A 16502-nucleotide genomic window follows, 5' to 3' on the forward strand; every position below is an offset into this window, starting at 1 on the left:
TTTTTAGCGATGAAATGTTTTTAAATAAGATATGTACATTGTTTTCTTAGATATAATTATATTGAACACTTAAAAGATTATAATATAGCATAAACATAAGTTTCAAATGCCCTGGGAAACCAAAAAATTCATGTGACCCACATTATACTGACATTTGCAGTGGCTGGAATTGAACCTGTGGTATCTCCCAGGTACACCTTTATGTGTCCTCTTTTAACGTTATTAAGAAGATGCAAAGAATAGCTTTTCTGGTATAACTGTGCTACTCTGACCCCCAGTACACACATTTGATATACTTCAGGGCATACAGCTGGATCCAGAAGCATCTGAACCTCTTCCATTTTTAAATGAGTCTCATTCCAGACCCCCTTTCCGAGATGGGCCCCCCACCCTAGCACCCAAGCGAGCTCTCAACGACATCAAGGTTGTCTGAGTTCTTGGCACCAACTTAATGGCACCTGTGCTGCATGGCCAAACACCCCTTACCTGATCTCCCTGGCCCTGTGGTCTGGGAACTGCTTGTGGAAAGTCTTCAGTGCCTGCATCACTGCTGAGGTGCACTCCACATACGTGTAGTCAATCATGATGTCCCCTAGAAAACGGAAGGAAAGACTGAGGCAATCCAGGCCACACCATGACACAGGAGAGTGCCATAACACGGTGCCTAACCGTCCTCCAGAGGAAAGGAGGAGACGCCACCGGCGACCAGCCTGGGGACATGGCCACCAGTGGGAGGGTGGCCCCAGTGCAGGTGGCCAGGCTGGTAGCAGGGTGGAAGAGCAGCACGCACCCTAAAAAGGCCTGCATGGGAGCCCGCCTGCCAGCTACAGGAGCCCAGCAAACGGAGACCCAGAGGAGGGCACAGGCTGCACACGGACCACACCTGGGAGGACACGGGTGAGCAGTCCCACCATCACCTCCCTTCACGGGCTCCCTGAGGAGTGCTCAGGAGACAGGCCAGCCCTCATGGAACACAGAGCAGAGCAGGAGTGGCCCAGGCTCAGACCCGAGAGCCCTAGTGAGTCCCACCCACCTCCGAGAGGCAGACTGCAGCTTTTCTATCTACCACCAGGGTCACCACACCCTTGGAAGGTGAGGAGCCCAGACAGTTCTGGTGTTTGGGGGCTCCTCAGAGCATCTGCCCACATGCACCTCACCCGCCAGCGGTTGGTTGGTACTGCGCACCACCCCCCACCCCCAAGCAGGAAAAGAGCTCCAAGCGCTGGCAGGAGGGCCCGCCTTGGACACGTGGGGGCCCTGAGTCCATGGCCACGTGACAGGTCGACTACTCACCGAAGACCTCGGAGGGGTTCAAAAGCTCCAGAAGGTGTCCCCCACGCTTGGTCTCGTAGGTGGCAAACCCTCCGTCGGGGTTTCTCATGCTCAGCAACTAAAACCAGCGAGAGAAGGTCCTGAGAATCCGTGCAAGGCAAGGAGCCGAGGAGCAGCCCAGACCTTGGGTGCCCAGAACAGTGGGCACTTTGTCAACCAGGCACCCTGGGACCACCTGGGATCCCTTCCCAGCACACACATGCTTATCACTTATAAATCACATATGTGCCACCAAACGAGCCATCTCCATGTAAAACCTGGACAAGACCTGGATATGTTAAGAGGATCTGTGGTTGGGTGGCCAAGACTCGGCATGCCCAGCACCCTCAGGGATGGGAGCCCCACACCCAGCAGCCTCACCACAGCCACAGCATCGAAAAGCCGCTCTTGTGGAACATGATTGGTAACAAAGGGACACTTTTCCTGTAGGAGGAGGATGGACTTCAAGGCCTCAGCCGTGCAGTCGGCCACGATCCAGCCACAGTCCAGTGTGCTGAAGCTGAAACCACCCTGTAAAGTGCGGGGCTGTAAGGGTGGAGGCCACAGCACCTTGCCCGCCCTTGCAGGGCTGATGCCTGACCATCATGGGGAAGTACAGCCCCAGCCCCAGGCCACACACATGCAGACAGGCCTCCAGCTTCCAGCACAAGGACTGCAGCCTCTACCAGGCAGGCCCCACCTCAGGAAGGGCAAAAGCAGCCGCTGTGAGGTGGCGGCGGTGGCCGTGTTGACGCCCCACACGCTGCAGGAACGACCCAGCCAGCCCTGCCCTCCTCCTTCCCGTTCACATCTGACAGCTTGTTTAACGTCTGCACATACTGCTTAGTGCACGTATATGTGATGCAGTGAAACCCCCTCAGCTCAGCTACTGGGTTTGTGCATGACTCCATGGTCAGGAATATCATGGGTGTCCCAGTGGAACCCCACCCTGTGAGTCTATCAGAACAGGAAGCCCCAGAGGCTGGGAACAACTCCTCCTCACAGGCAAGGTCCAGCTAAACAGGGCCGGTGGTGCGGGGCATGGTACCTTGTTCATCTGGCGGTAGTACTTCTGGTAGTCGGGGAGATTGTCTGGCACCTGGGAAGCACACAGGGAAAGCAGGTGGGGGAACGCATCACTGCCCTACTGGACACACGCAGACAGGGGCAGGAGGGGCCAGCACAGCGGGAGGTGCAGAGACCCAGGGCTGCCGCCCTCTCGGTCACCAGCACCGGAGGAACCGCCCCCAGGCAGCACCCCCTGGCCCACTCCCCCCATCTGCAATCGGGCACACTCTGAGCAGGAGATGGCAGAGGGAAGGAGGGAGCCCTACCTGTGGGAGGCACGGGCCGGGCTTGGCCTTACCTGTGAGATCCGGAGATACTCATGTGCCTTCTGCAGGCATGACCAAAACTCCGGCCTGTGTTGTGCACCTGCCTGGAAAAGAGAAAAGGGGCTGAGATGCTCGGCAGCATATGTCTGCACCGTGGCTGGTCCCTGGATGCTACTGGTGACACCCAGCCACTCCCGGGAGCCAGGGCAAACCCGCCAAGTCTCAGTGGGCTTGGGTTCTGCCACCAAGTCAGCAGGACGTGGCGAGGCAATGAAGCAGGCTTCTCCACCGCACCTAGCCCCAGCCCACCACACAGGGTCCCTGCCTGTCTAAGGCAGGTTGCTACATGGCCCACACCTCTTCTTAGGGCTCCCCATCCTGCCAACCTCATTCCTCATTCCCACCAGCATGAAAACATGCTCCTATTTCTCTCCAGCATGTACTCAGAAGTATCCACAATGAGCTGTTTGAGCACTGAGAGGGCCTGGAGCCCTCTGTCCCTTCCCAAAGACCCCACCACCTCATCACCTCAGGAACCGCCCCCCAAGGCTCCCTGTCCCTGCAGCCTTCAAACACCACCACCCCCCACCCCGCAACCCAGAGTTGCCAGGCAAGAGGCTCAGAGCCCAGCTGAGGGGAAGGTCAGGGCCAGCAGGCACCATGTCTGCTGGATGCAGGGGTGGACACACAGGAAGGGCAGCTGGAAAATGAGGGACAATGCCATATACCTCCAGCAAAGCCTGGATGGCGAACGCAGTGTCCCAGATCTGTGAGCCATTGGTACCCTGTGGAGAAAGGATAACGTTACAGCTGCCTCTCCCGCACTCCACCCCAACTTCCTGGATCCCACAGGTGCCCAGAGGCTCAAAGAGGGTGCAGGGGCCTCCACAAGATTCTGAAGAGGTGGGAGCCCAGTTGATCCCTGACCCCAGGCTCTGGGCTCTGCACTCTGACACACACAGGAGCCTGAGCAGGTGGTCCAGCAGACAGACATGGGTCAGGTAGCCCCACCTGCCTTCATCAGAATATCAGCCAGGGTAGGGCTTCTCAGGGCACTTCCAGGATTTGGATGCTATGGCCTCCACTGCCCGCCCACCCAGCAGCATGGAGCCCAGACAGATTGGTGGCCCTCAGCGGCCCCAGACATCATGGCCTTGCCAGACAATGTGTGGAAAGAAAGGACATGACCAAGACAGCCCCAGGCCACAAAAACCTGATCTGATCAAGCCCTGATCAGATCAGGGCACAGAGCAGGCAGAAGGTGGACACCCTCGGGACAAATGGCCCAGGAGAGGAGGACACCCGGAGACTGTAGGACGAAGGTGACATTAAGGGTCAGCCTCCTGGGTCAAATCATGATACCAGCGAACCCACAGCACAGCCCCACCGCAGGCTGCCATGAGATCCAGGGGACAGCATGGCAGTTCCGTCAGAACCAGAAGCTCCAGGGCTGGAGGCTCACCACCTTCCTCAGCTTTGAGGGTTTTGGGGTACTTCACGTAAGACTGGCAGTGTGGGGCCTAGGCAACTAGCATAGGGGCTCGAATGCTGGAAGAAGGGCCAGGAAGCTGGAAGAGAGGCTTGAGCACCCTTAGCAAGGGCGCCTGGGCAGGTGGTCTGTGCTGGGCAGGGTCAGGCTCACGTGCACCCATCCCAAAGGGTCCAGCACTTAGTGTGACCCAAGGACATTGCTGGGGGCGCCCTGTTCCACACTGAGTGACAGTGGAGCAAAGCCCGAGAGCTCCTGGCTGCCTGCCTCTGGGGCCCCTGCTGCCGGGACAGGACCGGGTCAGCCCAGGCCGCCCTGTGACCCGCAGCCCCACCCCCAGGGCCATGCATAGGACACAGGTGGGGGGAACATAATCTACAGCATCCAAACACTGGAAACCAGCAAACAGCACAAACAGCCCACCCACCGGGAGCACGTCTCAGGACCCCGAAGAGGGGCTCAGCGCCAGGAGGCCGGGGAGGGCAGGGGCTCTCCTCTGACTGTCCTGACCCCGCCAGCCAGACCCCGTGTGCAAGCTGCAAGATCAGCATCCAGCAGCAGTCGGCTAGTGCCAAGAACCCCCTGCAGCCTTCGTCCCCTCTGAGCTGCGGCTGAGTGACCTCAGTGTACAGACCACTCCCACAGGGTGGCTGCCAGCTCTTGGTTCTCCCACCACCCCAGGGACCCGTCAACATTCCTGCCAGACGGCACCCATCCAGGAGGGCCCAGCACCACCCCTCAGACACAGGCTCTCAAGCCAACAGGCTATGTGGGGAGGAGAGACCAGGGATGCGAACAAACCCAAGACAGGGATGGTGGCAAGGACGCAGCTTCAGCCCCACTGCCCTCACCTGCATCTTCATGCCGTCGAGGCCCAGCCTACAGGGAGGGGGAGAATGACCTGGGTCAGGGAGCACAGGCAGTGCCAGACATCAGGGGCCCAGAGTCCACATCCGAAGAGTAACCCGCCCAAGCAGCATGGGACACGCAAGGATGGCTCCCCCATACCCAGCATGGAGGGTCCATGGGGGAAGAGGCCCCCCTGGAACGCAGACTGAGGGACACACAGGCTGTGCCCACCCGCCCCCAGACAGGCCAGCACTCGGCTCTTGGCTTCACCTCCCACACACTCACCAGAGGTAATCAGGAATCCTGGACACGTGCTCCTGGAAGACAGCAGAAGCCGGCCCGTCTACATGCCAGCGCACGAGCATGTTGATGGTTTTCGAGATCTGCAGGAGACAGCCTGGTCAGGGCCCTGCCCCACACCCACCGGGTTCCTGGGCTTGAGGGCTACGGCCCCAGCACAGCCTTGTTCCAGGCCAGGCCACCGCTCTGACCACTTTCCCAAGCACTCTCTGCTTCCAGGCCCCGAGATAAAAAATCCAGGCTGCAGTGAGGGCCAAGGCAGGTGTGCCTGGAGCAAGGGGGCACTGCAGCAGGGAAAAGACAGGGTAACCCACAGAGGGGACGCAAGCTAGCCAGCGAGTGAGCAGGACTGCCACGAGGTGACAGACTAGGTGGAAACCCTGCATGGGCGCCTGGGGTGTGGGGTGTCCTGAGCTGTTAGAGATAACTTGGGACCGAGGGCAGAGCTGTCTGGGGGGCATGGGAGAGACTTGGAAGTGAGACCAGCGAGCCAGGGCCTGTTGCTCAAAGCAGAAGTTCTAGAGACATAACCCTTCTACCCCGAGAGATGACAAATCAAGGTCTAACTTGTTTATGCGGCACTAAGAGCCCACACAGAAATCCCTAGTGTTGAAAGGGAAACGCTCGGCCTTTCAGTGGAGCAGTGGTGGTTTACGGCCCCAGGTAACATGTGGCCCAGCAAACACCTGCCAGCAGGGTCAGGGATGTGGGTTACACGGTGGACCTGTGGGCTTACCTAGCATGGAGGTCACAGCCTGCCCCCTGGTTCACATAACTCTGCCTCTTGTACCTGTCGCCCTAAGGCTGCTGGCCATCAGCTGACCCTGTGATGGCTGCCTGGGCGCACACGAGAGGCAAAACCGGGTCAGGAGCCCAGAGGCTCAGTGAAGCGAGAGTCTGGAGCCAGCAGGCTCATCAGGAGTCAGGAATGGAAACAAGCACAGGGGCCCTCCAAAGGAGAAGAAGGAGGCCAGCGGTGGGTCATCGGGGTGGGGTGGGGGGAGGGGAGGAGGGGGTGGGGAAGAGGGGAATGGGAGCAGTGTTCCAGACACACCAGGTAGGGAACAGTGCGGGCCAGGCCAAGGGTCCTGGGGGATCGGAGGCCACATCCCAAGGAGACATCTCACCTGGGGAAGACCCCACTCCCAGCCCCACAGACACAGGCCCAGACACCCGGGGCGAGCACACTGACCGGGCCAATGCTGATGCACTTGGTGAAGCAGTCATCGGCCGCGATGTGCTCATACAGCTTCTGGGTGGCCCGTTGCCGCAGGCTGGTGCTGTGGTGGCGCTCGTACAAGTTGAGGATGGCTGCGGGGCGTGGCAGGGGGTCGTCAGTGGCAGCAGACATGGGAGGAGCGCTGGCTCCATCATAGCAGGCAGCCTCTGCCCCCACCTGCTTACCTGGGCGGCTGTGCCGCGCCCCTCACTTCCCACCCCAGCATCCTGCAGTGAGGGAACGAGTGAATGGACAAGCTGGAGATGAGTAGGGACGAGCAGATGGGCGGGGGTGGGAAGCAGACAGGTGTGTGGGCGGGGGGTGGGGGGACGAGCGGAAGGGGCGGGGAGCAGAGGGCGGGGGAGATGAGCTGAAGAGCTAAGGGGAACATGCCTCTTGCTCACACAGCACCACCAGGAGGCGCTCGGCTCTGAGTGGGCAGAAGGATCCACGGGAGCCAGGCCGGGACGGGGCTCTGGGGACCGCCCCTTCTGTTCCACAGAGGAGACACCCCTGGCCCCTCAAGGCCCTAGGCTCCGAATCCTCTGTCCAGGAGCCCGAGTGTCAGGCGGGTCTGCTCGACATGAGCTGTGCAAGGCCGGCCCCCGTCGTCCCCACAGGACCCCAAAACAGGATGGTGAGAAGGGCAGAAGGAGACCTTTTGAGGGGCAGTGTCCCTTCCTATCACTTCAGGTGTCCCCCGACTCCGGGGTCCCAGCCAGCCTGGGAAGGGAGTACCGGGGGGATACCCACCGTACACTACGTGGAGCAGCCAGCTGTGCGGCGTGTACAGATCGTCCGGGGCCACGCTGTTCCTGTGCGCCGCCCAGTCGATGCAGCTGTAGTCCTCCAGGTAGAGCTCCTGCAGGCAGGCGGCACCTCAGCCTGGACCTGCTGGGCCCTGGGCCCCCTGCCCCCGTCCCTGCTCCGCCCCAGGGCAGACCCTGATGAGCACAGCCACCCCAAGTCCATCCCAGGGCGCTTCCCAAGGCTCACTGGACGGATAGAACAGCATAGCGCCCCGGGCAGTCATTCAGGGACATGGGGCGGGGCTACACTCTGGGGCAGGCATGTGCGGTCAGGCTCACCTGGCGGAGACTCTGGACCAGCGGGCCCTCCTCGGCACTCAGCCGGGTGCTGTAGCAGTAGGCCATGGGCAGGTACACCTGCCGACAGTGGCACCAGATCGTGGAGGGATGTGCGGGCATCCAGTCAGGAAACAGCCTGGGGGCAGAGTATGTCAGTGGGCCCCCAGCAACTGTTTCAGCCTTTGGACACCGGAGGCAGGGCTGTCTCCAGCCAAGTGGGCACAGCCCTCAGCGCTTCACCAAGCTCCTGAGGGGTGCAGTCCGCAGTAGCCAACAACCCCTCCAGTGCCTCCTAATGCCAGGAGACGCAGCCCCTAATGGGTCAGGGAGCCTGTGAGTTCCCGGCTGTGACCAACATGTAACAGAAACAGAAACCCTTAACCACGGAGACGCCGAGTGAGGGGTCTACAGAGATGCTCTAGACTATCTTTGCAGCTTTTCTGGGGACTGAAAACTATTTCAAAATTTAAAGTTCTTACCTAAAAACCTTCAGGACTGCCATGTCTCCTCAAATCTAACCAACTCTGACCATTGCCCCTGCTGTGCTTTGCCCAGACACCCAGCACACGTGGTCTCCTCCACCCTCCCCTTTCAGCCTCAGACCACGTGCGCGAGGGGTCTCTGACAGCTGCCGCCCCAGGGACCTCACCTCCTGGGGGTGATACCGAGGTGCTGGTATGTATATAGATGTGTTCTGGACACATCCACAGCTTTCATGAGATAGTCACAAAATGCTTACAATAGACAGCTAATAGGCTTCACACAATATGGAATGAATGTTGATTTTGCTGAGTTTTTAAACAGCATTACAGTTCTGCTGAAAGGAAAATTCTCATCTTTCAAATATACACACTGAAGTGTTCACAAGGAAAATAGGATGTCTGGGATCAACTTTAACATTCACTGGCAAACAGCTAGAAGGCGGGCAGTAAGACAGCATGCACACCCCAACCCTGGCTGGGGAGGGCTGCACGGCTGTCACCTTCGTTCTGTTTCGACAAGTGCTCAGAATGTCTATAACAACACAATTACTGCCACTTGTGCAGCAAAGCCAGCGCTTCATTCCCTACCCCAGTGGCTCTGGAAGCAGTCAGGCAGGACCAACCCACCTGCCGAGGACCCAACCCCATTGTACCTCCCTCCCTCCTGCCCAACTGGGAACCCCCTTCTCTCCTCTGTCAGCCAAGCACGGGTTCTGCCAGGAGCCTAACACCACCCACACCACTGAATGGACAGCCCCATATCTGACTAACAGGCAGCGAGCGGCCCAGGCAGTGTCACTCCACTTGCTAAGACACTGGTGACTCGGCCACCAAACTGACTGTAGTGGGGCACATACCACATTTCTGGAAACAGTGTATTGAGGCCTTCCCAGCTGTACACGTTCAGGACAGCCAACCAAAACTTCCCCCAGGAGGGGATGAACACGGCACCACCTGGAGGCAGAGCACAGACCCCATTGCCGGCCTCTGGCTAAAGAGGAGACCCTGAGGAACAGAGCCCGTCAGCCAACAGGCTGCTGAGGGTCTTCTCCCCCTTGTGCCGAGCAGGTTCCAGAGCCCTCAGACCACCCACACCATGACCATCAGCTGGAACAGACAGCTTCCCCAGAACAAGCGTGTCTCCCCTGCCCCCAGGAACACAAAGCAGTGCAGGCGAAGCCCTGAGCCAGGAAGAGGCTTCAAAGTGCCGACAGGAAGGCCCTCTGGTGTGTGAGCGCAAAGCTAGAAGCATGAACAGCATGAGGCATGTCTGTGAGGGGCAGGCAGGCGGGCAAGCGGGCCAGGGCAGCAGTGGATGGTCTCTGAGCAGCAGGAGTGGAAGGGCCTCCCAGGGCGAGGGGAGAGCAGCCAGCACTAGGAATGCCCCCAGGCACACAGTAGAGCAGGCGGCGGGGCGAGCAGAACTCCACCAGTTCCACCCCACACGTGCGGCCCCGCTGCCCTCTGGGAAGGCACACTCCCGCAAGCAATGCGCCAGCGTGTCCTTCGCGAGTCCATGCCGATTTGTGGAACAGAACTGTGAAACACAGCAACCTTAATTTGTGCTCTGAAATTTTACTGGCAAGGGCAGACAGCTTCCTCCTACTCCTGCTTTGATGCCTTCCTTGCACCTGTCTATTAATAGTTCCCATTTGTGAGCCCTCCTTACACTGAGGTAGCACGACCTCTTTACTGCCTGTGTGTTCTGCGCAGGGGGTACCTTTCTTGTGAAGAAGGTTCCGGGCTCGCACCAGGTCAGGATCGTCAGGCCCCACACCCAGAATTCTCAAAGACACGTAGTTGAGCGCAGTTCCAAATACTGTGGACTTGCCTTCAATGTGCCTACGGCAGAAGGAGGCAGATGAGAAAATGATGTCTTCCATTGCTTAAGAAATTAAGCAATGCTTTCGTTAAGTTTCCTCAGCAAATCAAGAATGACATAACTACACAAGAACATCCACAACAGGCAGACTATGGTAAGAGCTCCTGCACCTCTGTTCCAAACTGCTCCCCAAGCCTGCCTGCCTCCTCTGTCCACTTCTCACACTGAATCGACAGGACCAGTGTTGTGTGGCAGTGACTCAGCTAAGACTCTACAACACTGAGGCCCACAGAGCACACTCCAGAGGCAGCCAGCAGGTGGGAAAGGGCACTGGCGAGATCCTGTCTGCCCCAGGGCCACAGGCCAGAGGGCTGGGATCCCAAGCTCGAGACGCCCACGACTCCTTCCAGGAGGTGAGCAGAGCTGAGCTGTCCTCCCAGGATTCTATAATGGAGGCTGCCAGTATGGAGTCAGCAAGCCCAGGATGGGCCCATGCCCCAGCTGCCAGATAAGAAGCACCAGGGAAACCTGGACCCGCCTGCATGGAGCCCCCAGCCCAATTCCCTCCTGCCAGGCTCTTTCCCCGCACACTCCCAGCCCACAGCTACGGTAACTCCCCACCAACAGGCACATCTCTCACATAAGAACACATGTGCACAGGCATACACACACATGCCATGACCCAGGGTCAGGCAGACTCACAGGCCCCAGCCGCCGTCGGGGAGCTGCACAGACCGCAGGTACCGTATAATTTCTTCTTGGTATCCGGCCGGCAGAGGGATGTGCGCCACATGGCACGTGATCAGGAGGCCTGTGGGGCAGAACAGATATTCCTTGGTGGGGACTCAGCACTTCTAAGCCCAAGCCTGAGACCCTGGGAACCCCACACAACAGGGAGCTCTCTGCTCGGCCCCTTCTTGTGCAAACAAGCCTGGGAAGGCTATTCCTCCCCACCCCATCAGGGACTTGGGAACCAGGGCCCCAGGAGCAGTGGCAACAGCACACGTGACACACACTGCGTGGGGTGCAGAACCCACCAGCCACTCCAGGGTCCCACGCTACTGACATGCCAGCTGGGAAAGAAACCCCAAATGGACCATCCCTGGATGGGGCAATGTTTACTTGCTTATATTTACATATTCCCATTTTATTAAATGTTTTAATTGCACATGTCACTTTGAGAGATGGACAACAATAAATAATACCCACAAAGAACCTTCTGTTCTCAGCCTGCCCCTCCTGAGCATGGTGTTCAAAGGTTCCCCACCTCCTCCCCCTCCACTCTACCCTTGGCCTTGACTTCATCAGCCACATGCTCATGGCACTGAGCCCGTGGAGTCTCAGGCAGGCCCCAGCAGCAACGTGTTGTGGAATGGATCCCTGACTCTGGCCAGAGGCATGAGAAGCCCCAGCAGACACAGCCACACAGACACCACAGAGGTTCACAGGAAAAAGTCCATCTCCTTTTGTAACAAGTATGATGCTCTCAAGACAGTGAAACACACAAGCAGGAAGCAGTGCCTGTGGCTTCCTCATCTTACAGTCAAGGAAACTGAGGCACAGCCCCTAACTGGTGGGGCCGGGGCTGAAGCCCAGGAGGTCTAACCCCAGAGTCAATGATCACCACGGTGATGCTCAGTGCAGCACCAGCCACACAGAGTCATGGCCTCCAGGAGTGTTCTCCAAACTAAAGCAGAAAAAGACCAAATTTCAGCCAGCCATGGAAGAACCCTGAGACAGTACCCCAAAACAGGCCAGTGTTAACCTGAGAAAGATGGTCTGTCCGGAGTCCAGAGGGAGAGAGGAAAGCCCCACCCTACAGCCTGCAGGGGGTCGAGGGGGTGGGGGTGAGAAGAGGGGGGCAGCAGGCCGAGCCCAGGGCTGCAGCAGCAAGCACAAACCAATGCAGCATCCCCATGACCTGTCGCCTACTGAGTGCCTGGTGCTATGCACATATGACCAAACCCAGTTCCCATCGTCCCCACGTCACAGATGAGTCAGCCAAGGCATGGTGCAGTCCTGCCACCTTGCCCAGGGTCACACCGAGCCAGTACAGTCACTGCCTCCCTACAAAGACCCCTGGGAAAAGCCTCAACAGGCTCCAGGTGGGACCAAGGGAAGAAAGCCCAATGACTTGCCCTCAAGGACAGGCCCATGGGTCCCTGGACAGGAATACAAAGCTGAACAGTCCGGGAGACAACAGGGCTTGGAGTCAAAGCAGACATGGGAGCTTGATGGACTCCTAGAAATTCATAAAAGGAATGTCCCATACTGCTTTAGAGAAATGTTCCCAGGATGCAGCACAGTCTGATCTAGCCAAACCAGTTGAGGACCCGGGAGATGCAACTGCAGTTCTCCTACAGCTCACCAACCTCCACCTACAGCTCCCAGCTGAGCTCTCTTGGCCAAGCCTTCCAGTGAGTTCAGACGTGCAAGCTGCCTACATAGGACTTAAAGTTCCCCACCCACCACCCTGCCCACCTCTGCACCTTTCCACAGGCCAGGCCCTCCACGGATGCCCCTGCTCTGCACGGGGACTCCAGAGCCTCCCCGCACCTCCCGAAGTACCCTTGCTTCCTTTTTCAGAACACTAGCTATCTGAGCCTTCGCTCCCATCCCTCAGCAACAACATCAGGACAACTCAGGCACAAGGCAACCCTCCCCAGACCTTTTCTATGTAAGCTCCTGGTTTTTCACCTGTTCATTCACTCACACCACAGATGTTCAACAAAGGCCTGAACCGGATCAAGCCAGGATCTCAAGGATGTCTTACCCACAAGCCACAACAGCACCTTCCTACCTGGCAGGAGGAAGAGTGGGCCACCGTAATCACCCGCCCAATGCCCATCCTCAGCCTGCAGTGCAGCGTAAAATGTCACCCCATTCAGAGCCCCCTTGCGGGCTGTGTGCGCTTTTGGCAAGTCCTTAAAGAAACTCTTCTGCAAAGAAGAAAAAAAGAGATGAGAGCTGAAGGATCTGCAGCTAGGCCAGAGGAGCCCTCGGCATTTAGACAGCAAGTCAAAGTAACAAACCTGAATTACTTTGAAAGTTTCAGCTGTTTCAAAGCCTAAAATTCTGATGATGGTATTGCCAATCTCCCTCACAGTTCTGTGTTCCAGTCACATATTTTCAAATTTATTCACAACTTCTCCAAGACATCTTAAATAAACCAGGTGCCCAAGAGTGTGGGACTCAGACCTAGAACTCACACCTCTCTCGGGCAGGGGCCACGGGATGGCACAGTGACAGGGAGACCTCATTTATATGTCATACTCTCTAACTGAATTTCTCGTGAAATTCGCTGGATCAAAAACTTCTTTTTCTGAATAAAAACAAAGTTAGAGCTGTTTTTTACACCCAGCTTAGTGATAAAGGGATTGAAGCAAAGGGGCTTCATGTTCTGTGTTTACCCAGTTAACTCCTGTAGGAACCAGCTTTGGTGACATGCGACACAAGTACACATTACACATCCATTCTTTTTAAGAAAGAAAAAAAATACCCTTTACATCTAGCTGTTTAAAGCTCCCTGCTGGTTCCTGGTGCTCCTTACTAAGAAGGGAGGGACGCAAGTTTCTGATGGTGTCCCAGACACTGCATGGGACTAGCAGAATCAACACTTACTGTATCCAGACCCAAGAGGTGAGCTTCCAGGCCAGACTGCTCTCGGCCAGGATCTTCTTCTTCTTGAAAGTAGGTCCATGTCTGCCTCCCAACCTTATTGCTGAGCCGCCAGCGACTGAGGTCTGTGGCAGGCTCTGTCTTATAGGGTCCCCCTCTCCGACGCAGACACCTAGAAAAGATCATGCTCAAGTGACCTGCTCTGACCTGGTCAGAGGCCAGAGGCGCAACGAACTTACTCTTTCACCCCAACAACCTACCAGCAGACTCTTGCAAAATAAAAACCCTCTAGAGGCGCTTCTGCACCTACACTTCGAGCCATTATTTCTCCGGGAGAGGAGACACCTGCCACCGGACGGCCGCCCACTTCCTCGCCCCCACCCCGACCCCCGGCCCCACCCGGCTCACCCCAGCCCAGCCCCAGAAGGCCCTCGGGCGACGCCTCCGAAGGAGAGCTTGTCCCTCACCGCCCCCCAAGGCTGGTGCGGCAGGTCTCCACAGACGCCGGGCTGGACCGGAGGGTGCAGCAGCCAGGCTGGAAGCCCTCGACCCGATGAGACCCCTTCCTCGGCGCCCCCGACCACGCTCTCCCTTCTTGGGGGGCGCGGGGACTCACGTGCCCTCCGTCATGACCGCTGCCGCGCTCCTGATTCCCGGCAACCTGGGCCCAGCACCTGGACTAGCCGGCGAAGTCTTTCGTCTCTGCCGACTGGCGTGCGTGGTGGCCAGATGCCCACGCAGCCAATCAGAGCACAGGGAGGGTGGGCCTGAGGCGTGCCCGGCTACCTCAGTGGTGGAGCGCGACCCTCGGAGCAGTGGGGGCGGAGCCGAAGTACAAGGACTGAGGAGGATCTGGGGGCGGGGCGAGGAAGTGAGTGGGCGGGGCTGCGTCGGTGGGTGGGGGCGCGTCGGTGAGCGGGGCTCGGTGAGCTGGGCTTGGTGAGCGGGCGAGTCCGGAGGGACGCGACTGCCTGTCACGCCTGCAGCCACATTCTGTCAGCCTCGGAGCTATCTGTGGAGCAAAGCGCCTGGACGAAGTCACCAAGGGGCGCCTAAGACTGACCCTTGAGAAGGGTCCCACCCAAGACCAGAAGACAAAGGGCTTGGAGAGCGGCGAGTGCCTTTGAGGAAGTGCCCGAGGTCGGAGGCTGTAGGTGAGTGAGTGAGAGGAGACGTGGCCGCGGGATCCCGCCGAGGGCTCGACGCGGGCGGGGGTTGGGGGCGGTGGGGGGGGGGGGTTGGGGGCGGGGCGGGGGGGAGGCGTCCGAAGGAGAAAGGTTGCTGGAGAGCTCCTGAGAGGAATTCACAGGAGAGAGATGATGGTAGGGCGGCTGACAGGAGGGGAGATGACACTTGAAGGGAGATGACACCAGAGAGACTGACAGGAGGAGAGACGACAGGACAGGGGAAAGAACAGGAGAGGAGAGACGAGAGGAGAGGGAAAATGACAGGAGAAGGGAGACGACAGAAGAGGGGAAAGGACATGAGGAGACGACAGAAGGGGACAGATGACAGGCTGGTGCTGACTGCAAGGGGCAGTGCATCTTTCAGGATGCTTTGCTGTGGGGCTTTCAAGGTACAGATGCCAAGCACTTATTTGCCCAGGGAGGAAGCCACACTGAGAGAGCTTGGGTCACTCAGAAGGGAGCCTAACAGTTTTGCAGTTCCAGTGTAAGTAAATGTGGAAGGCCTGGACTGTAAAAGGAAGGGAGAGAAAAGTGGAGAACATGCTGAAAGGACTGGGAATGGGATGGTTGGCAGTAAAATGGTCTCAGGGTGTGCAGCAGGAGCCAGGGGCTCCATGGAGTTGGAGGAAATTGTGCAGACACTGAGGTCCCAAAGGCAACTCTTCAGGAACTCACAGACAGCCCCACCGTTTCTTCATCTTCCTGACAGAAGCTCTGACCATCATGTCAGTTTCTCCAGTCAAGTGAGTTTTTCTGTACCCATCCCTTGAGTCCTATCCCCATGCCATGAATCTCAGCAAGCCAGAGAAGGGTGGGGGGGGGGGGGGGGACTTGCAAAAGAAAACACATGTACATTTCCCCTAATGGAATATCAGGCTAGTAGACAGTCAGTAAAGACACTTGCCTCCTCGTATCCCAGTTCAGAAACCAATGAAGACATAGCAGTAAGAGGAATGGATATCAAATTACCAGCCTTGCTACAGAGAAAAAAATATAGTTTGGAAGGCATGGCTTAGACTGACAAGATGGCCAGCTACTTCCACCTCTAAATCATACACATCTACCTCTCAGCCTCTGGCCGAGGGGGACTACTATATCCTCCACAGAGCTGCCCCACGAAGCACCATGGAGCCAAGTGCCTATGAAAAGATGCCTGTCAGCCTATTGATCCCAGAAAGTGTACCAGAAGAGCCTGAAATTCTGTTCTGTACCCCCGAATTCTCTAATTCACACTTCCTGGGAGTGGAGAAAAAGCTGGAAGTTTTTCTCCAGGGATGTACTTCCATGTGGAAACACAAAGCATGGGAATAAGGACTCCAGCCTATGTGGACATCTCAAACTCATTTCAATTGGTGTGGACTTTGAGTGTTGGTATTTTACTGGACTGGATTTTTATGAGCAATTCATAATCCTTTTTTTAAAATTTCTAAGATAGAAAGGAAAAACCTATAAAATCTACCTGAGAATCACAGATAAGAGTTTCCAGGGACAGTCAAGAGAAAACAATGCTTCTCTTTACTTGCACGCTACCAATTCCATCTTGTTTAATAAATAGGACACAGAAGACTGAGAGTTTTGGCTTGGACAACTGGGCATATAGTACTGTCACTTCTAAAGTAGAGAAGGCTTAGGGAAAGCTTTCAACTTAGATTAGGGACATGTTAAGACAGAGATGCCCATTAGACATTCAAAGTGGACAGGTTGAATAGGCTGGCATTCAAGAGAGAGGACAAGACTAGAAACACAAATTGGGGAGTGGTCTGTTTTCAGTTGATATTTGGAAACATAAGAATGGATGAAATC

At 57.0% G+C, this 16502-nt stretch overlaps 1 protein-coding gene across 2 annotated transcripts in view; it reads right to left on the reverse strand.

Moving 5' to 3' along the window:
- The window catches only part of LSS (lanosterol synthase), a 30054-nt gene extending 15865 nt beyond the window's left edge, over nt 1-14189 (reverse strand). Inside the window, exons 1-17 of one of the 2 annotated variants that reach the window (XM_068974409.1) lie at nt 14129-14189; nt 13516-13684; nt 12695-12833; nt 10630-10705; nt 9793-9914; nt 8930-9026; nt 7591-7726; nt 7256-7364; nt 6476-6594; nt 5269-5366; nt 4986-5013; nt 3374-3430; nt 2678-2749; nt 2360-2410; nt 1693-1842; nt 1294-1390; nt 487-592 (exon numbers count right to left, since the gene is read on the reverse strand). In XM_068974409.1, coding sequence (XP_068830510.1) covers nt 487-592; nt 1294-1390; nt 1693-1842; nt 2360-2410; nt 2678-2749; nt 3374-3430; nt 4986-5013; nt 5269-5366; nt 6476-6594; nt 7256-7364; nt 7591-7726; nt 8930-9026; nt 9793-9914; nt 10630-10705; nt 12695-12833; nt 13516-13684; nt 14129-14142 — 1640 coding nt within the window. In that variant the 5' untranslated portion in view covers nt 14143-14189. Of the gene's footprint in view, nt 1-486; nt 593-1293; nt 1391-1692; nt 1843-2359; nt 2411-2677; nt 2750-3373; nt 3431-4985; nt 5014-5268; nt 5367-6475; nt 6595-7255; nt 7365-7590; nt 7727-8929; nt 9027-9792; nt 9915-10596; nt 10706-12694; nt 12834-13515; nt 13685-14128 lie in introns of both variants that reach the window. The other variant, XM_068974400.1, reaches the window with a different exon arrangement.
- Nucleotides 14190-16502: the final 2313 nt, after the last annotated feature.

This window comes from Capricornis sumatraensis, chromosome 1 (assembly GCF_032405125.1).
Source record: "Capricornis sumatraensis isolate serow.1 chromosome 1, serow.2, whole genome shotgun sequence".
NCBI classification, from domain to species: Eukaryota; Metazoa; Chordata; class Mammalia; order Artiodactyla; family Bovidae; genus Capricornis; species Capricornis sumatraensis.